General features: G+C 63.8%; 2 protein-coding genes across 2 annotated transcripts; one reads left to right on the top strand and one right to left on the bottom strand.

Annotated features, from left to right (window-relative positions):
• Positions 1-1,294: 1,294 nt before the first annotated feature.
• Positions 1,295-3,152, top strand: AANAT (aralkylamine N-acetyltransferase; the record flags this gene model as incomplete). The annotated part of the gene is made up of 3 exons (XM_080679688.1): positions 1,295-1,457; positions 2,332-2,486; positions 2,850-3,152. The coding sequence occupies 3 exons, from the start codon at positions 1,295-1,297 to the stop codon at positions 3,150-3,152; spliced, it is 621 nt and encodes a 206-aa protein (XP_080535814.1).
• A 1,168-nt stretch (positions 3,153-4,320) lies between these two features.
• RHBDF2 (rhomboid 5 homolog 2) lies at positions 4,321-16,685 on the bottom strand. The gene is made up of 18 exons (XM_080681059.1): positions 16,523-16,685; positions 14,279-14,444; positions 13,282-13,406; positions 12,171-12,366; positions 11,886-12,089; positions 10,841-10,978; positions 10,378-10,496; positions 10,015-10,209; positions 9,119-9,230; positions 8,826-8,900; positions 8,522-8,683; positions 7,980-8,113; positions 7,762-7,825; positions 7,585-7,679; positions 7,293-7,368; positions 6,701-6,801; positions 6,403-6,556; positions 4,321-5,586 (listed from the first exon to the last, which is right to left on the bottom strand). Exons 2-18 carry the CDS (start codon positions 14,420-14,422, stop codon positions 5,167-5,169), a joined length of 2,514 nt encoding a protein of 837 aa, XP_080537185.1. The 5' UTR covers positions 14,423-14,444; positions 16,523-16,685; the 3' UTR covers positions 4,321-5,166.
• Between the last annotated feature and the right edge of the window lie 2,685 nt (positions 16,686-19,370).

Below are 19,370 nucleotides of genomic sequence, written 5' to 3'. Positions count from 1 at the left end.
GGGCCTGTGGGGCCGGGCCACCCTGCCCCCACAGCCGTGCACCTCAGCGCCCGGATTTTCCGGGTTCCTGCCCCTGTGGACACACCGGGGGGACTGGCTCTGCGGGGGCGGGGGGAACATGGGCTTTGCCTGGTGAGTGGGACGCTCCCCCCCGCCCCCCCCCCCCCCCGGCGCCCAGCCTTCAGGGACAGGAGTATCCTGCGTGGGGCTTGGAGACGCGGTGAGAAGAGGTGGAGGCGGAAGGAAAATTTGGAAGCCAGGGGGTGTGGTTTGTTTGTTTTGAATCCCCACCCGAGGATATTTTTTAGGGATATTTCCAGGGATTTTTAGAGAGAGTGAAAGAGAGAGAAATATTGATGTGAGAGAAACACATCGATGGGTTGCCTCCTGCGTGCGCCCCGACCAGGCCTCAGGCCCAGGAGGAGCCTGCAACCAAGGTACATGCCCTTGACGGGAATCGAACCCGGGACCCTTTGGTCCGCAGGCCGAGGCTCTATCCACTGAGCCACACCGGCTAGGGCACCATGGGGCTTTGTAAGGGGGGGGTGGCCTCCTCTAAGAGCTGTACATCCGCAGGGGTCCTGGGAGAAACAAACAGCGCGCCAGCGGGGAGCGGGGGTGACCTGGCATCTGCCCATGCGGGCCCCTCCCCATCCCTGACGCCCCTCCTCGCCACCCCGCCCTGTGCGCACGGCCCAGCCCAAGGCCACCGGGTAAATGTGGGCTCCCCGAGGACCCGCTTGATTAAGGGGCTTTCTCTCTAGGGCTGAGGACTGAGGTGACACCATCTTGTACCCAAAGGACCAGAGAGTGCCCCTCGGGGCAAGTAAGACCAACCGGCCCGCCCACCCTCAGCTGCATTAGAAGTGGCCCGTGGAGGCCTGTGTCCCCTCCTCCCTTGGGCACCACTGTCGGGGTGCCCTGGGCTCCCCTGAGCCCTGCCCAGCCCTCCTGCTCTCCTGGGGCTCCCCAGTGCCCCGGAAGGCCGTGAGGCTAGAATTGCGGTTTGGAGGGCCTGCTCTGTGCGTACTTCTGGCTTCCAGGAAAGGGTGGGAGAGCACCCGTGCTTAATCCCCAAAGCGGCTGTCGGGGGGGTGGGGGGCGGGGGGGAGGCAGGTATGGGGGGGTCGGGGAGAATGTGCTGGCCACTTTGGGGCTGGCCCCACCCCAGGTGCAGCTACAAAGGAGGCGAGGCGCACCCTCACTCTGGCCCATCCCTCCTGGAGAGGGCGACGAGGCCCCTGACCAACAGGTGCCAGCACCTTTGTCCCCGCAGAGGGGCCCAGCAGCGAGGATGTCCACGCAGAGCATTCACTGCCTGCCGCCCGTGGCCCTGCGCCTGCCGCCTGGGATGCCCGAGACCCCCGGCTGCCAGCGGCGCCACACGCTCCCCGCCAGCGAGTTCCGCTGCCTCACCCCCCAGGATGCGGCCGGCGTGTTTGAGATCGAGCGGGAAGGTGAGCACCCCCACCTGCCCCGGGGGAGGGGACCCTTGTGGCTCCGGGCTGTGGAGTCAGCGTGTCAGACTGTGTGCGTGTTCCCGTGTGTGTGCGTGTTCCTGTGTGTGTATGTTTCTGTGTGTGTGTGCATGTTCCTGTGTGTGTGCGTTCCTGTGCGTGTGGGTGTTCCTGTGCGTGTGTTCCTGTGTGCGCATGTTCCTGTGTGTGTGCGTGTTCCTGTGTGTGTGTTCCTGTGCGTGTGCGTGTTCCTGTGCGTGTGCGTGTTCCTGTGCGTGTGCGTGTTCCTGTGTGTGCGTTCCTGTGTGTGCGTATTCCTGTGTGTGCGTTCCTGTGTGTGTGCGTGTTCCTGTGTGTGCGTGTTCCTGTGTGTGCGCGTGTTCCTGTGTGTGTGTGTTCCTGTGTGTGCGTGTTCCTGTGTGTGTGCGTGTTCCTGTGTGTGTGTGTTCCTGTGTGTGTGCGTGTTCCTGTGTGTGTGTGCGTGTTCCTGTGTGTGCGTGTTCCTGTGTGTGCGTTCCTGTGTGTGTGCGTATTCCTGTGTGTGTGTATTCCTGTGTGTGTGTGTGTTCCTGTGTGTGTGTGTTCCTGTGTGTGCGTGTTCCTGTGTGTGTGTGTGTATTCCTGTGTGTGTGTGTGTTCCTGTGTGTGTGTGTTCCTGTGTGTGTGCGTGTTCCTGTGTGTGTGTGTGTATTCCTGTGTGTGTGTGTGTATTCCTGTGTGTGTGTGTGTATTCCTGTGAGTGTGTGTGTTCCTGTGTGTGTGCGTGTTCCTGTGCATGTGCAGCCCTGAATCCCCGGCCTTCCTGTGGGGAGGGCTGGGGGGTGGACGCGTGGCACGGTGCCCCCTGAGCCACCCCCGGGGCCTCGTCCCGCAGCCTTCATCTCCGTCTCGGGCGCGTGTCCCCTGCATCTCGACGAGCTCCAGCGCTTCCTGACCCTGTGCCCGGAGCTCTCCCTGGGCTGGTTCCACGAGGGCCGCCTCGTGGCCTTCATCATCGGCTCGCTGTGGGACGAGGACAGGCTCACACCGGTGAGGGCAGGGGGGTAGGGATGCTCAGGGAGGGCAGGGCGGGGCGGGGCGGTGATGCCCAGCCCCAGGAAACCTCTGGAAGACGCCCCAGCGCTGGCCCCTCAGCGGGACGAGGGCGGGGAGCCCAGAACTGCGGTTTCTTCCTCCAAACCAGACAGGAGCACAGGCTGTGGGTCCCCTCCCAGGGCAAGAGGTCCTGATCGCCGGGGTCTCCAGAGCCCTGGCGAAGGGCCTGCCATGAAGGGGGGTGGGGGTATTCACTTTGCGGTCCTCCTGGGGTGGGAGAGGCCTGACCGGAGGCCCTCAGGGGCACCTGCTGGGGTGCGGGCACAGGTGACTTGGCCTCATGCCTCTCGCCCGCAGGAGGCCCTGCTGCTGCACCGGCCCGGGGGCCACACGGCCCACCTGCACGTGCTGGCCGTGCACCGCACCTTCCGGCAGCAGGGCCGGGGCTCCCTCCTGCTGTGGCGCTACCTGTGCCACCTGGGCGGCCAGCCGGCCGTGCGCCGGGCCGTGCTCATGTGCGAGGACGTGCTGGTGCCCTTCTACGAGCGGTTCGGCTTCCACCCCGTGGGCCCCTGCGCCGTGACCGTGGGCCCGCTGGCCTTCACGGAGCTCCAGTGCTCGCTGCAGGGCCACGCCTCCCTGAGGAGGTACAGCTGCTGAGCGGGCTGTGGGGGGCGGGCGGGGGCTCTCTCCTGCCTCCAGTGCCCTGCCCTGGCCTCCCCCAGCTCTGCCGGGATTGCCAGGCGGGGGGGGGGGGTGTGTGAAATAGAGAAAGGCCACGCCCAGCCGGTGTGTCTCAGTGGTTGAGCCTATGAACCAGGAGGTCACTGTTCCGTTCTTGGTCAGGCTGTGGGCTCAGATCCCCAGTGTGGGGTGTGCAGGAGGCAGCCAATCAATGATTCTCTCTCTCTCATCACTGATGTTTCTCTCTCTCTCCCTCTCTGAAATCAATCTATAATAATAAAAGGGTAATATGCTAATTAGACTGGACATCATTCCTGACAAAGCCGGGGCCTGAGGGAAGCCGGTGCCGGCAGCCGGCGGAAGGAAGGCCCACTCTTGCACAAATTTTCATGCATCGGGACTCTATTAAAAAATATTTTAAAAAACGAGAACATGGCCAGTTCTCCCAGCTGGACACCAGATGTGTCCTGCAGGCTGTCCCCACGAGACCCTCCGGACCTCCCGTACCCCAGACTGTGCCCGAGAAGGGCTGGCAAGTGGGGACGAGCAGCCTGCCTCAGCCCCCTCCCGCCTCAGAACCGATGGGGCCCTGCAGGAGGCAGGCACGGCGGGCTCAGGGCCAGGGTGTCCTTCACAGGAGGCCAGTGCAGGGCCCTTGTCCTCCCGGGTCCCAGGGAGGTCCCTTCTCACTCTTAGCCCTGGAATGGGGGGCGGGGGAGCTGGGAGCTGGAGGGTGCAGGGGCTGCCGCTCCCAGCTCCAGGACCCTGGGTCCTCGGCCCACAGTAACCGAGTGGGTGGCTCCCCTGCGTGGGGAAGGGTTGGGCGAAGCACAGGTACCGTGAACGGAGCTTTCCAGCGAGGCCTGCCCCTCGGCCCAGCCTCCCTGCCCCTACAAGCACCACCACCCCAAATTCTTGGAGTCTATAAGAATTTAACTCCAACCCCTCAAGGCACCCCCCTGAGGCCCTCCATGGGACCCCAACCCGGTTTCTGTTCCAACCAAATCCCCCAGAAGTCCCACAAGATTCCCACGGCCCCTTTCTGCCAGCCCCTGCCTCTGAGTTCCTCCCAGCTGACCCCCACCCTCTCCCACCCCCAAATTAAGGTTCCAGTTCTCACTCTTCCCGAGGCCTCCGGTCAAAAGAAGATGTTCCCTGAAGGGTATCATTTAATACATTCGAAACATCATCCATACAGACTTAGCGTTACTTTAAAAATTAGGACCAAACTATAAACGGGTAACAGACGCCCTGACTGAGCCCCGGGCAATCCTGGGAGCGGGTCCTGGGGTGGCCCCGCCCCCGCCCCGGCCGATGGTGGGGGGCTGCTGTTGTCAGAGGCAGCCCCCTGAGGCAGACCATGACAGGCGGGGCGAGGGGGCAGGTGGCACAGCCTCTGCTCCTGCAAACACGCCCAGGCTCCCGCTTCCCAGGCTCCAGGCGGCTGCTCTGCCCCAGGCCACGGCCACAACCTCTCCCGCACCCGGTCACCTGACGGCAGACCCCGCAGCCACTGAGGAACGGGCTGGGAGGGCAGAGAGGGGAGGAGAAAGAGGGAGGGGTCCTGGTGAGGCAGGGGTGCGAACCCGGTGGGACGCCTGGCCACGTCCCTGGTAAGGCCATGCTCCCAGTCACGGTGGGAGAGGCCCCAACACTCAGCAGAGGCTGGGGTGGGAGATGGGGGTCCCGACAGCAGGGTAAGTTGGGGCCTGTGCCCTGGGCTGCGGAGAAGCAGGTGCTCAAGGGTGCGCCTCAGCCAGGCCGGGAACGCCCGAGGAGGGGCACCTCATCCCCCGGGGAACCCGCCGGTGTGACCGTCTCTGAACCGGCACCAGGGCCTGGGCGCCCTGTCGGTGGGCCTCTGGAGTCTGGGTGGGGTGCTCTGCAGGCAGGCAGCCCGCCCCGGGCTCGGCCCCCGTGCCCCGGGCTCGGCCCCCATATCGCCGGTGGTGCTGCGGGCGGCAGCCTCGCCCGGCCGGCCAGGCGGTGGTCAGTGCAGCACCTGGTCCAGCTCGTACTTCTCACAGAAGCGGCTGGTGAAGGGGAAGCAGGTGAGGTGCTCGATCCAGGGCCAGTGGATGGGGTAGACGTACAGCCAGACGACCAGTGAGGCGAAGAGGCCGGCGAAGACCAGCAGCGACACCAGGATGAGGGCGCGCTTGCGGTACTTGTCGCTGGTGCCGAAGGTGATGTAGGGCAGGAAGGCGAAGGCCAGCAGCAGGCCGCTGAGGAAGCCGAAGATGTGGGCGATGTTGTCGATCCAGGGCAGCAGGCCGCACACGAACAGGAAGAGCACCACGGCCGCCAGGTGGAGGAAGGCCTTCCAGGGCCGCTCCAGCAGCTGCCAGCTCTGGAACAGCTCCACGAAGAGGCAGGCCAGGAGGCCGAACTGCGACCCCGCCGGGCCCACCTGGGCAGGGGAGGGGCCGGCTCACTCCCAGGTCCCGGGTGCGCAGGGAGCCCTGGCACCCGGTCAGCCTGTCGGGGAGCCCGACCCAGGGTGAGGCCCCGAAGCTCAAGGGACAGCTGGGGTCGCTGGACCAAGGCTGGGCTGCTTTCACCACTCTTCGGGCCAAAGGGCACCTTCCACGTGCCTGGTGCCCCGGGGGAGGGGCCCGGCACTGGGCAAGGCAGTCACCTTAGGGCGAACGGGTCAAAAACTGCCATCCCTGGTGTGGCTCAGTGGTTGAGCACTGTCCCATGAACCGAGTGAGAGGTCGCTGGTTCGATTCCCGGTCAGGGCACATGCCCGGGGTTGTGGGCTTGATCCCCAGTGTGGGGCATGCAGAAGGCAGCCAATCGATGATGTTTTTCTCTCATGGATGTTTCTATCTCTCTATCCCTCTCCCTTCCTCTCTCTCTAAAAATCAATAAAGACCTATTAAAAAAACAAACAGAACCTGTGGTGCCTAGGGATCAAGAATGGTGACACGCTGGCCACTTCCTAAGGCTCTACTACAGATCTGTGACCTGGTGGCAGGCAGTGGTCATGGAGAACCGAAGTAGAGGGGAGGAACAGAGTGGGGGGCAGCGTCCAGAAGGTCTTTCTGAAGGTGCCTTCTGAGCATGACTCAGGGACAAGCTCCCTCGCGCCCAGGATTAAGGGATCAGCCAATAAGCCTCCAGCTTAGCCGTTCATCCACTGTTGAGCCCGGCAAGGGAGGGGCTGTGTGCCCTCCCTACCCTCCTGCCCCGACCGACCGAGTCCCTACCTCCGAGTCCCTACCTCTGCCCGGTACGGGAGGAAGATGGCGCTGGCGAGATTGCCGGTGATGCCACTGAGGATGAAGATGATGGAGATGCGGTGCCAGCCGGCCAGCTTCTCCAGGTCACGCAGGATGGTCATTTGGAAGACCACGGACACGAAGCAGTGCACCAGGCTGGGGCGGGGGCACAGGCATCAGCCTCCCCGTCTGCCCGCGGCTGCCAGCCAGGCACTTCCGGAGAGGTGGGGCGGGAGGGCTGCGCCCTGGCCCAGGAGCCCCTCTGCGGGGGGCCCGGGGGTGGGCATCTCGGAGCCTTACCCGGCGTGGAGGAACAGAGACAGCCAGAGCCTGTAGAACTGGTCTGGGACCTCGGGGTTGAGAAAGGGCAGCAGCCCGCACACCTTGTCCAAGCAGTGCACCTGGGGGCGAGCACGGGGGTCAGTGCCCGGGCCTGGCTGGGCTGGAGGCTCTGGTGTGGGTGGGCAGAGCTGATACCCGCTGCAGGAGGGCCCCCGTGAGGCCAGCTCCAGTAGCTGCCATGCACTGCTTCTCCTTTTGCGGGGCAGAGGGGGTAAAGAACTACGAATTTATTAGGTCATCTGGAAAACCAGATGGGGGTGAGCCCCAAAATGGCATCAGCCTTTTTAAGAAAATAAATATATTTGTATTGATTTCAGAGAGGAAGGGAGGAGAGAGAAACATCCATGATGAGAGAGAATCATGGACCGGCTGCCTCCTGCACGCCCCACACTGGGGATCAAGCCCGCAGCCCGGGCCTGTGCCCTGACAGGAATCAAACCATGACCTCCTGGTTCCTAGGTTGACGCTCAACCACTGAGCCAGGCCGGCCGGGCAATGCCCAGCGTCTTACGCCCAGAGCCCCACTGGGTCCCGCCAGGCCCCACCTCACCTGCGAGCAGAGCGTCGCCTCCTCGTGGAAATAGCCGTGCATGAACTCACAGTACTCCCGAGTGGTGATCTCACAGCTGGGGGGAGGGGGGGTGTCAGGGCCCGGAGTACCCTGCCCACCTTGCCTGGTGCCAGTGCCTGGCCACAGCCAGCATTGCTAGTGGGAAGGCGGGCTCTGGGGAAGCGCCCCTTCGTCCTGCCCCCACCACAGGGGCCCCAGAGTGGACGAGGGAGGACATGAGCCCAGTGAGACCGAGGGCCACAGGAGGCCCGGGGCGGAGCGGGCGGCTCACCTGCCCTTGGTGCCGATGCAGCAGGGCCGGCCCCGGATCTGGCAGTCTATGTGCAGGAAGCCCGTGCGGTTACTCCTGGCCTGTTCCGTGCAGATCTGCGGGGCACCGACCAGGTGGGTGGTGTGGCGGGAGCCCCTCCCCGCCCTTCCCAGACCTCTCTCTGCCCCGGGTACTCACTGGCCACTTGGTAATGTCATCAGGCCAGATGTGGGCACCACTGGAGGCCGGCTCCTCGCAGGTCCTGGCGGGAGAGGCCAGAGGGGGGCCAAATGAGGGGCTGGGGCACCCCCAGCCAGCCACACGCACCCGCCAATGTCCCTGTGGGGGGCACAGACAATGCGGCCCTCAACCCCATCTTCCCAGACAGCCTTGCCCAGGGCCACCTGGGACTCTACCTGGGGTCCTGGTGGCACACGGCGCCCGACGTCCGCGTCTGGCCCAGATCGGACGTCCGCGTCTGGCCCAGATCGGACTTGTCCATGGGGGGCCCCGTGTCATCCTGCCACTTCACAAAAGTAGCCAGAGTCTCCTGAGGAGGGGGTGGGCTGTCAGGCCAGGACGGCCGCACCCGCAGAGTGGTCAGGGGACCCACCAGGAGAGGGCTCTTCCTGTTTCTCAGGACCCCACCCCCGGGTGACATTCCCAAGACCCGCTTTCACTGGCTTGGGTTGGGGAGGTCGGCATCCTTCCTGTGCTGGGCCATGTGTAGGGGTGGACAGGGGTGTGGACAGGGATGTGTGGGGCCGTGGACAGGGGCGTGCGGGGCCATGGACAGGGATGTGCGGGGCTGTGGAGAAGGGCGTGCAGGGCCGTGGACAGGGGTGCATGAGGCCGGGGAGGGCAGAGGGAGAGGGGCCGTAGTCACGGCCCTTGAAGACCCCCCAGGCCAGGCCGTGGGCGTGGTGGAGAGCCCAGGGGGGATGGCAGCCCGCCCCACCGAGCAGTCCTTCCGCTGGGTCTGGATGCAGCCGGAGTGGTCATTCTGGACGCAGCAGCCCGAGTCCCGCTCCAGGTCTCGCTCCCGCAGCACCAGCTGCTCGATCTGCCGGTCCTTCCGGATGCAGGGCGAGAACTTGGCTCCCAGGTGGATCAAGTCGATCTGTGTGTGACAGGGAGTGAGCTCCCCGCTCTGTTGGGTGTCCCCTGATGAGGGGGTACGGGCCAGCCGACCCCTCCCCGCCCAGCTGGGGAGACAGGGCCCAGGGCTCCTGCTGAGCTGCTGGCTGTGCCCTGGCCCTCACCGAGCTGGGGCCGATCCAGAAGTTCTCCTGCTGCAGGTACTTCACGCTCTCGTACACGCCTTTGTTCCTCAGCACCTGGGCAGGGGCGGAAGGAGGCGGAAGGAGGAGTCGGGGATTCCGTGCCGGGGCCGGCCCCCAGGAACGGGCCAGGGGCAAAGCAGTGGCAGCCCGGGTGCGCCCTCCCACCTGGGCCACGTTACTGCCGTGGGAGGCATTCAATGGCCCGCGATGCTGAAGCCTCTCGGGGGGCTGGGACCCCCAGGATGGAACCCCACTTCCGCAGCCCAACTCACCAGCTGGGTGGTGACGTGCTGGGCGAAGCCCACGGGCGCGATGCCGTACGTGCAGATCACCAGCAGCGTGATGATGACGTGGACGAAAGTCAGCCAGTAGGTGAAGTAGGGCCTGGGGCAGAGGCTGGGTCAGCGCCCCGACGCTCAGCGCCCCCCTGCTCCCTACCCTGCACTTCTACTCCCTTCCACTCATCCGTCACCAGCGGCTTCTAAAAGGCACCTCCACGCACCTCTGTCCCAGCTCCAAACCCTCGGATGGCTTCCCACTGCCCCTGGATAAAGTCTACTATCGGCCCCTCCCGCGGGTGGCAAGGCCCTGCTGCGCCCACCCACCTCCCCGGGCTTCCTCTCCTCTCGCAGTTCCTCGCAGCCACAGGGCCTTTGCACATGCTGCTTCCTTTGTCAGGGCGGTTCTTCCCATTTCTCCTCAGCCAGCTAACGGCAGCTCATCCTGACCGCACTCCCAGCTGGCCCCTCCCGCTCTCCGCCCTCCTCCTCAGGACACTGGCCACACTTGTTATTACTGAGTGTTTTGTAATTTGGGATCGAATCTCTATTGGATCATTGCCAATTGGCCACTCTGCGAAAACTGCCCCTCCCCGTTCTCTGGCTTCCCCCAAGGTCTTTGCATGTGGCCCCCCCTCCACGGTCCCCTCAGTCATGGCTTGGGTTGGGGGGGGGTGTTAACTGTCCCTCGGACCCACCCAGCCCTCCCTGCTGCATCCTGTCGGGGCTCCGGTGCAGGGCCTGTGGGCTGGCAATCAATGGATGCTGTTGACGGACCGCTGCCTGGGAGGTGTGTGAGGTGGGGAGGGTGGAGAAGAGGCCACAGGGACCCAAGGCCCCCTCCCAGCGCTCCCGGAGCAGACGGCCCGAGGACGGCGCCCGCCACTCACCGGTGGCTGTCAAAGCTCTCCAGCTGCCGCTGCACCGTGCTGCTGATGCTGCGGCGGTAGCGGCGGTTCAGCCAGCTGCCCACCACGCCCAGGCCATAGTGCCGCTTCTGCCGGTCGAAGGCAAAGTGCTTCACCTTGGAGGCGATGCGCCTGCCGCGCTTGGCCACCGGCACGGGGGTGCGGCCGTACTCCTTCCTGCTGGGACGGCGGCTCTCAGCCCGGTGCCCACCTCACACAGCCCAGGAGGGACTTGTGGTCTAAGGACCCGCCCCCCCCCCCCCCTCAAGATCCCTGGGCTCCGGGGAGTCCTTTCCCAGCTCTGCCACCCCCCACCTCCTGCAGGAGGGACCGCCCAGAACTCACGGAGAGACCTGCACCCCGTCGGGGGAGACGGGGGAGGCCGAGCGTGGGATCGCCCGGAAGCAGCTGGCGGACAGCGGGGGAGACTCAAACACGTCGTCGGGCATGGAGCTCATTTCCTCCTGGGGTGGGGTGGAGGGCGGACACAAAAAGAGGCAGTGAGAGTCCTTGTCCCCGGGTCTGCCCCGCCGCTCAAGGCAGAGAGGCAGGCCAGGAGGCTTGCTGGGAGGGAGGTGGAAGGTGAGTGTGTTGGTCCCGGCCGTGACTTTTCTGGGGGACATCCTGCCCCACTCCCAGGTCCTCGTTCTGACAGAAAAACGGGGACCTAGGAGCACCCCAAGGTGGCACACCCATCCCACCAAGGGCCTTTGGATCCCTCAGGGGCTCCTGGCAGGGGATGGTCAGGGCCAGGTCACCCCTCCCAACTCCCAGGCCACCCTGTCCCCTACCCCGAGGGCCCACGCCCCATGCTTGCCTTACTAAAAAACGAGGAGTCAAATGTGTCTGCCCCATCGACTGCGTCCTCCTCCAGGAAGCTGGGGTAGGCGAAGCTGCGTTTGACCACGCGGCACCGCGGTCCAGCGGCATCCAGCACCGAGCGCCCCTGTGCACGGGGCAGAGGCACGGGCATCAGGCCCGGGTCGGGCGCCCCCCACACCAAAGGGATCGTCAAGCCCTCCCTCTGGGGCAGCGCCTCGGAGGTGCGATCTGCCCAGAGCACCGAGGGCCGGGAACAGGGCACCGGCTTCACAGCCCTGGATGCATCATCCCTCCCCCACGGCTGGCCGCTGTCTTCTCTCTGGCCGCCTCCTGTCCTCTGGCCGGGCAGCGGACACCCACCACTCCCCTTGATTCCCGAGACTCGTGCCATCTCCCCGAGGCCTGGCTCCCAGGCCTCCTCGGCACGGCGAACTAGGCCCTGCCCATCTTTTTGATCCCGTCTCCTGCCATTGTAACTAAAACCACGTGGACCCACCTGCTGCTCCCCCAAAGGCCACGCCCCCTCCTACCTCCGGGCCTCTGCTGAGAACGCTGTTCCCTTCCTTGCTTTCCTGGCAAACTTTTCCTTATTTTTCTGGGCTCGGCTCAAGTGCCTTCCCTGACACCAGCCCTTCTCCTGGGCGAGATGGGGCAGCTCCTGCTCTGGGCAGGCCCGCCGCTCATCACACTGAACGGTGCCCTCACCTGGCCCGGTTCCCTCTGCAGCCCCCTTGCCCAGCACCATCAATGGGCTCAGGGAACGTGGCGATGAGGGCTGACTGCACGTCTCACTTCCTACTTCCCCAGCCCGTTGGTGCAGAACCAGTTTCCCAAGCCAGAGAGATGGCAGGGGCTCAGGAGGGAATTGGGGGCTGGGACGTGGGCCCAGCTGCTGGGCTGCAGGCCCTCCCTCTGCCCAGGGGTCCCAGGCACCCACTGCCCTGGGCACAGAGGGAGGCGCCGAGGTGTGGGCTCCTGGGGGCTGCTGTGGGGAGCGGGAGGGAGCGTGGGCAGGGGCAGGGCGGCCTCACCTTGAGGAGGGCAGAGGCAGCTTGAAAACTCATGTGGGCCACAGACATCCTCTTCCGGCGGGGCAGGTGGGAGTGGCCAGAGCGGACGCTGGTGAAGGAGGTGAGGGACAGGACCCCGGGGGTCAGCGGTGGGTGCGGGGCGTGGGGCCGGTCCACCTCGTCCGGGTGGCGGAAGGCCCGGCCTCGGGCCAGCGGGTCCACAATCTGGACGGGAGGGAGGCGGTGAGCAGAGCTGCCGGGCCCCTGGCCAAGTGCCCGCCGCCCCCGTGGCGCGATGGGGCCCACCTTGGGCATCTTGCAGGGCTTCGGGGACTCGGTGTCCTGGAAGGAAGGCACGTCCTGGCTGGGGAGCTCCAGGTCGCGCTGGCACGAGGCCTTGAGGCGGCCGTAGCGCACGCTGCAGTGGTGCAGGCTCCGGCGCTGCCAGTGCTGCCGCTCCAGCTCCCAGTCGCCGCTGACCCCGAACCACTGTGCGGTGCCCCTGCGGGCGGAGGGGGCGGTGAGCGCGCGCACATGCACAGCGGTGAGGCTCCGAGGACCAGGACGGGGCACGCGCATGTGGTGGGGGTAACGAGAGCTGACCGTGCCCACGTGTGCACAGGGGAAGCGATGTGAGGGTCGATGGCACACGCGTGCAAGCAGCTGTGACAAGAGGTGACCGTGCACGTGTGTAAGGGCTGACGAGAAGTGACCTTGAATGTGTGAAGGGAGGTGACAGGTCATGTGCATGTGCGGGGCGTGACGAGAGCTGACCATGCACATGTGTGCACAGGGGAAGTGATGAGAGTTGATGGCACACGTGTATGCAGAGGGTGACAAGGCATGTGTGTAAGGAGTGATGACAGGTGACCGTGCATGTGTGCAGGGGGTGACAAGGTGACAGGGCACATGTATGCCGTGGCAGGGGCAGGTCAGCTCCCCCGTGAACCCCTGGTTCGGTCCCCGGGGCCAGAGCAGCAGAGGTGGAAAACAGTCCAGAGCAGGGGTGGGCAAACTTTTTGACTCGAGGGCCACCATGGGTTCTTAAACTGGACCGGAGGGCCGGAACAAAAGCATGGATGGAGTGTTTGTGTGAACTAATATAAATTCAAAGTAAAGGAGCGGAGGGGAGAGCAAGAGAACCGGATAGAACAGCCGGATCCGGCCCGCGGGCCGTAGTTTGCCCACGGCTGGTCCAGAGCATGAGGAGCTGAGCTGGGCCCCTCGAACCCCTCGGATCCACCTGGGACTTTGCGAGGCACCTGCCCCTGCGCCCCAGGTTCCCCACCTGCAACGCGGTGTTAGACTCCCAGTCCACCCTGCAGGGAGAGGCCGCTCCCGAAGGCCAGCCTACGCCTTCTAGAAGGGGACACGGATGGGGACAGGCCTGTGAGTCCTGGGGCCCCGGCGTGCTCACTTGCGGATGCTCTGAGACAGGGAGGCCTGGCGGCGGAAGCCGGGGCGCTTCTCCGAGCCCTCCTGCCATCGTCCCCGGGGCTCCTGGAGGCTGACGCTCTTCAGGTAGGCGGGGTTCCTGGGCCTCTGTGGGGGGCGGGAGGCGGCAGAGGGTGGGCATGTGCATGCGCGGAGCCCGGCTCCCGGCTCCCAACAGGAAACCTCTGAGAACAAACCTCAGCCCCAACTTACACCCCCGAGCTGCTTTCATTCCGAGGGTAAAAAATCACCATTTTCTAATGTTTTTCAGAAAACCCCAGCGTGCATTTCCCTGCCTCCTCATTCAGCACTCCCCCGTCACGCCATGGCGACGGCCTTCTCCTGTATGTTTGAAAGCACCCGTGGGGTGAGCGGGCGGCACCAACACAGCCCCTTTATGCCCGGGCTGCGGGCGCCCACGCTGGGCCGGGCCCGTTTCAATGCGCTCTTTATGGACGGGGGTCCGGCCCGTTGGAAACACTGATTCATTTCTATTCTCTCCGAGGAGCCAGGCGCTGAGGTCAGGCTGCTGGGGCTGAGGACACACGTGCCCCTTCACCCAAGTCCCACCAGACAGCCCACGCCCCCCGCAAGCCAGGTCCCTGGGGACACAGCTCCTTTTTGCCGTGAGGTGGCGCTGAGTGCAGGGCCCACAGAGGGGCACAGGCCTAAGTCGGGGCCACACGGGCAGCAGTGCTGGGGAGGGGCCTCCTCCAGGAAGTGGAACTGCCAGGAAGGGGTCCTGTGGGCACACCTGTCACCTGGGGCGGCCCCTCTCCTGGGGCGGCCCCTCACCTGGGGCGGCCCCTCACCTGGGGCGGCCCCTCTCCTGGGGCGGCCCCTCTCCTGGGGCGGCCCCTCACCTGGGGCGGCCCCTCACCTGGGGCGGCCCCTCTCCTGGGGCGGCCCCTCACCTGGGGCGGCCCCTCACCTGGGGCAGCCCTCACCTGGGGCAGCCCTCACCTGGGGCAGCCCCTCACCTGGGGCAGCATGCTGGCGTGCTCATCAGGGGCCGCGGCCTCGGGCGGCGGGATGGTGATGGACAGGTTGGGCGGCTTCCGGCTCTGCAGGCGGCTGCCGGACACAGAGGAGACGCTCTCGCCATTCTTGTCTGCAGAGGCCATGGTGGGCAGGCGGGCGGGGTGGCTGGAAAGGAGATGGGGAGGGGGACACGGGTGTGTAGAGAACCAGAGGGGACGTGGAGACCCAGGTGCCAGGGCGGGCAGCCCGGACTGAGAAGATCCTGCCAAAAGTTGGTTCTACCCTAACCCCGGACACTCAGTCACAGGGCAGAGACGGAATCTGGCTGAGTGGGGTACGGAAAGAAGGTCTATTTCTGCCCAGCCGGGCGTGGCTCAGTGGTTGAGCGTCAACTTATGAACCCAGAGGTCACAGTTCGATTCCCGGTCAGGGCACATGCCCAGGTTGCGGGCTTGATCCCAAGTGAGGGGCATGCAGGAGGCAGGTGATCAGTGATTCTCATCATTGATGTTTCTCTCTCCCTCTCCCTTCCTCTCTGAAATAAATACAAATGTTTTTTTAAAAAGGTCTATTTCTGTCCCCCTTCACTTGCATTCCAGACCAGTAGGGTCGGGAAGTCCCCAACTCCCCACCTCCGTTCACTTCTGGTCTCTGCTCAGGCAAGGACCACAGGCAGAGAGACGCAGGGCACAGGGTGGAGAGCTGCAGAGACTGTGGCCGCCAGGGGGCCAGGCTCTGCCTCTGTCCCTGGGCAGGGCCTGGGGGAGGACACGAAGGCTGGGAGCCATCTGGTGACCGGTCCACAGCCTATGGCCCCGCACTGCTGGGAGGGAAGAAGTGGCGGCTCAGCCTAATTCTCAGACTCGAAAGACATCTGCCCCTGTCCCCCCACAGCGGCCCGGTTCCTTTTTCAAAGGTTAACTGAAACTGCCACCTGTCTGGTACCTTTTTCTTTTCACGGAGGAAAAATGTTCCATCTTAACGATACAAGTAATGTACACTGAGTGGCCAGATGATGATGATCTCTGAACGCATAATAATCTGGCCACTCCGTGTACTTCTCCTGAGCACCTCATTGATTTGATATCAAAGATACTACAAATCGTGCACCTGATCAGTTTTCCCCTTGGCACTGGCTGATAGAAAGCTCAGGGCAGCCCTAACCGGTGTGGCTCAGTGGATAGAGCGTCGGCTTGCGGACTGAAGGATCCCAGGTTTGATTCCGGTCAAGGGCATGTACCTTGGTTGCGGGCACATCCCCAGTAGGGGGTGTGCAGGAGGCAGCTGATCGATGTTTCTCTCTCATCAATGTTTCTAACTCTATCCCTCTCCCTTCCTCTCTGTAAAAAAATCAATAAAATATATTAAAAAAAAAAAGAAAAAGAAAAAGAAAGAAAGCAAGCTCAGGGCAAATAGGTGGCTGATCTCCAGCAAAAGTCTAGGATACTTTTGGTCCCCATTTGAGATCCAAATACACTGAGTGGCCAGATGAGTATGCGTTCAGAGATCGTCATAATCTGGCCCCTCCGTGTATGTTCATTGCAAACAAAATAAAAAAAAAAAAAGGAAGGAAAGAAGACTCCAGAGGCCTACATAGAGCAGAGTGAGCTCGTGGCCCGCCTGTCGCCCGTCCTGCAGGAGGAAGACGTGTGCCTGTCCTTCCAGATCCCTGTGCACCGAGGACAGGACCCCGGCACGCACGCACTCACCCCGGTCCTGGGGCGGGCACTGTCCCGTCAGCCACACAGACAGCTCTCTCCTGGCGACTGCAAGGTCTCGCCGAGTGCAATACCCGAGGTCCACTTAGCTCCCGATTGGTTACGACTCCCTGTCCTTCTGTGCTCAACTCTGTCCCAGCGTTTCCTGTTCTCACTGAAGACACAGCCCAGCCTCCTCCCTGGGAATGCTGGGCCCTGCGTGGCTTTGCCTCCACCTTGCCCACTCCCGCCCCGGCAGCGGCTGTGGGCCCCTCACTGTCTCCCACCTGCCAAGCCCTTCAGGGAGGTGCTGGAGGGTCGTGGCCAAAAACACAGGCTGGGGCCGGGCGGCCGGGGTCTGAGGGCCACGCAGGCCTGCACTTGACCGAGGGTCACCCACGTCCTCTCCGACTAACTTCCTCCCTCCTGAGCATCGCATGAGCGTGGCCCACAGGTGGCAACGCTACGTCTTTGTTGACAATCAAGTGAACAGCGGGAAGTAGCCAGCGCCGTGGGTCACCCCCCCCCGGCTCCCCAGCATCCTACCTTCGGAGTGTGGGCTCAGCTCACGGCGTGCTGGGTCTGCCGCAGAGGTCTCCAGAGCATGTTCTAGCGGCCCCTCCTCACTCTGCAGGGATGCTCGGGGTCAAGCCTCAGCGGCGTGGACAGGTGGACGCATGCGTGTAGAGGTGGAGAGGCAGACGGCCGCTCCGGGCCAGCAGGGCGGCTCCCCGCGCTCTCAGCCTAAAGCTGTAGGAAAGGAAGGGCAGTGTTCAAACCATCGAAGGGTCTCAGTGCTGTCGTTGGGGTTCGTTCGTGTATCGAGATGAAATCTGCCCAACGTAAAATGAAGCACGGACAGGGGACTGAGCCCCTGGCCAGCGTGGCTCAGTTGGTTGAGCGTCGACCTATGAACCAGGAGGTCAGGGTTCGATTCCTGGGTCGGGGAACATGCTAAGGTTATGGACTCCATCCCCAGTGTGGGGCGTGCAGGAGGCAGCCGTTCGGTGATTCTCTCTCATCATTGGTGTTTCTCTCTCTCTCCCCCTGTCCCTTTCTCTGTGAAGTAAATAAAAATATATCCCTTTTTTTTTTTTAATGCAAAGGGAGTAAGTGGGTGGCACCTGTTGTCTCTGAGAAGTGCTGCTACATACACTCCCGCACAGCAAGGCAGCAGCGTACTTCTTTTTTTTAATATATTTTATTGATTTTTTACAGAGAGGAAGGGAGAGGGAGAGAGAGTTAGAAACATCGATGAGAGAGAAACATCGATCAGCTGCCTCCTGCATACCCCCTACTGGGGATGTGCCCGCAACCAAGGTACATGCCCTTGACCGGAATCGAACCTGGGACCCCCGAGTCCGCAGGCTGACACTCTATCCACTGAGCCAAACCGGTCAGGGCAGCAGCGTACTTCCTAAGTAGAACCCTGAGGACTGCGGGGCAGGCAGGGGGCGGCCCTCAGGGGCACCAGGCCTTGCTGGCCCTTCCCGGGGACATCATCATGGCTTCCACTGGGGGCGGGGAATGGAGGCTCAGAGGAGCTAAGCAACTCGCCCAAGCTCACAGCGCCAGGAAGGGGAGCAGCTGGCACGCAAGTCGCTCTGGCTGCAGGGCTGGAGGTCTCCTGGGACAAGTGGTGCCCCCCCCCAACCCTCGCTAGAGTTGGGGTGCACTCAGGGCTGGAAGGCACACTATTGGGGAGACAGTGGAGAGTCCAGGCCACAGAAAATCTTTTTTTTAAAAAAATATATTTCTATTGATTTCAGAGAGGAAGGGAAAGGGAGAGAGAGAAACATCCATGATGAGAGACTCATGGATCGGCTGCCTCCTGCACGTCCCCAACTGGGGATGGAGCCCGCAACCCAGGCATGTGCCCTTGACCGGAATCGAACCTGGGACCCTTCAGTCCACAGGCTGACGCTCTATCCACTGAGCCACACCAGCCAGGACCAGGCCACAGGAAATCTTGGCCAGCACCTGAGCACTTTGCAAACTGCAATCTCCAGAGGGACCTGGGCGCCCAGAGGAGCTGGAACTGCCATGGGGTGGCCCAGAGGCTGGGGGTGGGCCTGGGCCCTCCTCTGAGTCCACAGGGCGGCACCCCTTTGCTCTACATATTGGATCAGAGCCTTTGGATCTGAACTGTGGGTGGGGAGGGGGCCCTGGAGGGGGATCTGAGGCAGAGCAGGGGCTCAAGACACTTCCTGCTTCTCTCAGGCCCAACCAGCAGGCTCGGGCGTCCTTCTTTCTCGACCCAAGCGCTGGGAGTCACGAGCCCAGGCCCCAGGGCGCCCAGGCATGGAAGTCACGGGCAGTGGGCTCGGTGTTGGGCAGGTGGCTCCTCGGTCCCGGGAGCCACGTGACGATGCCACTCTGGGGACAGCTCCAAGACAACAGCCTCACCTGGGCCCCTGCATGGAAAGTTCCCCGGCCTGGCCTCCTTCGGGACCAGGGGGCAGAGAGAGGGCATGGGGTGAGCTGTCCTGGGACACGGGCACCAAGAAGGAAGGCAGGCGGGCAGCAGCGGAAGGCAGGGGTGAGCGGGGCTGCCAGACCCGAGCTCTGGTCAGGTCACCTAACCGGCAAGATCCTTCTGGAACTCGGAGCGACCACACCCCACCAGACACATCCCGTCTCCCCAACTCCCACCTCCTCTTATCTGAGGCCCCGCACCTGGCATGCCAGGCTCCACCTCGGCTGCCTGGCTCACGCCTACCAGCTGCTTTAAGGAAAGTAAGATGTCACTTCCTCCAGGAGGCCTTCCCTGCCACCACCAGACAGAATCAACCCGCTTCTCACGGGCTCCCTCAGCACCTGCAGGTCTGCCGACATGTGAGCGTCCCCGCGGCCCTGGGCGGCACGGCCTGACCTACAGTCCGCCCCTGAGAGCAGGTGCGAGGGGCACATGCATGGCGGCAGGTGGTCAGTCCACATCCACCCTGGGCAGAAACGGTCACCCCAACCCTGCAGCCAGCCCGGGACACGGCCTCCTCAGGAAGCTCTGCTGTCACCGGGGCCGAGGATGGGGGATGCTGTCTGAGGATGAGTCCCCGGTGGACGGCCTGTTCCCCAACCCCAGCACAGCCCAGACTCCCAGCCAGCCCTCCCATGCCAAGGCCATACCACCACCACCCCTGGCTGGGACTCCTGGCCCAGCACCCGCCATGCTGCTGGCATCAGCACCAACCTAAGGGAGGGGGGAGGCAGGCAGAACCCGAGGCTGAAGGAAGGACTGGAGAGATGGGGCCGCCCCAGCAATCCTGGGGGTTCTGAGAAGTGGCCCGGCCCTAGGGGCCAGAGGCAGGGGTGGGGCGCATTTCCTGGGGAGGAGCGAGGTGCCTGGGAGGGCCACGTACCCATCTTCACAGAGCAGCACCAAGTCCTGACCTTG

Source organism: Plecotus auritus (genome assembly GCF_963455305.1).
Source record: "Plecotus auritus genome assembly, chromosome: 7".
NCBI lineage: Eukaryota > Metazoa > Chordata > Mammalia > Chiroptera > Vespertilionidae > Plecotus > Plecotus auritus.
This window is presented reverse-complemented; position numbering and strand designations above follow the sequence as displayed.

Excerpts from the sequence above, each read along its gene's own strand:
- RHBDF2 (XM_080681059.1), bottom strand. The coding sequence starts at position 14,422 with ATGGCCTCTGCAGACAAGAATGGCGAGAGCGTCTCCTCTGTGTCCGGC. Across the intron at positions 10,497-10,840 it reads TTTTTAGTAAGGCAAGCATG|GAGGAAATGAGCTCCATGCC; the intron begins GGGCGTGGGCCC and ends ACCCCACCCCAG. Across the intron at positions 6,802-7,292 it reads AGGCGACGCTCTGCTCGCAG|GTGCACTGCTTGGACAAGGT; the intron begins GTGAGGTGGGGC and ends GCTCGCCCCCAG.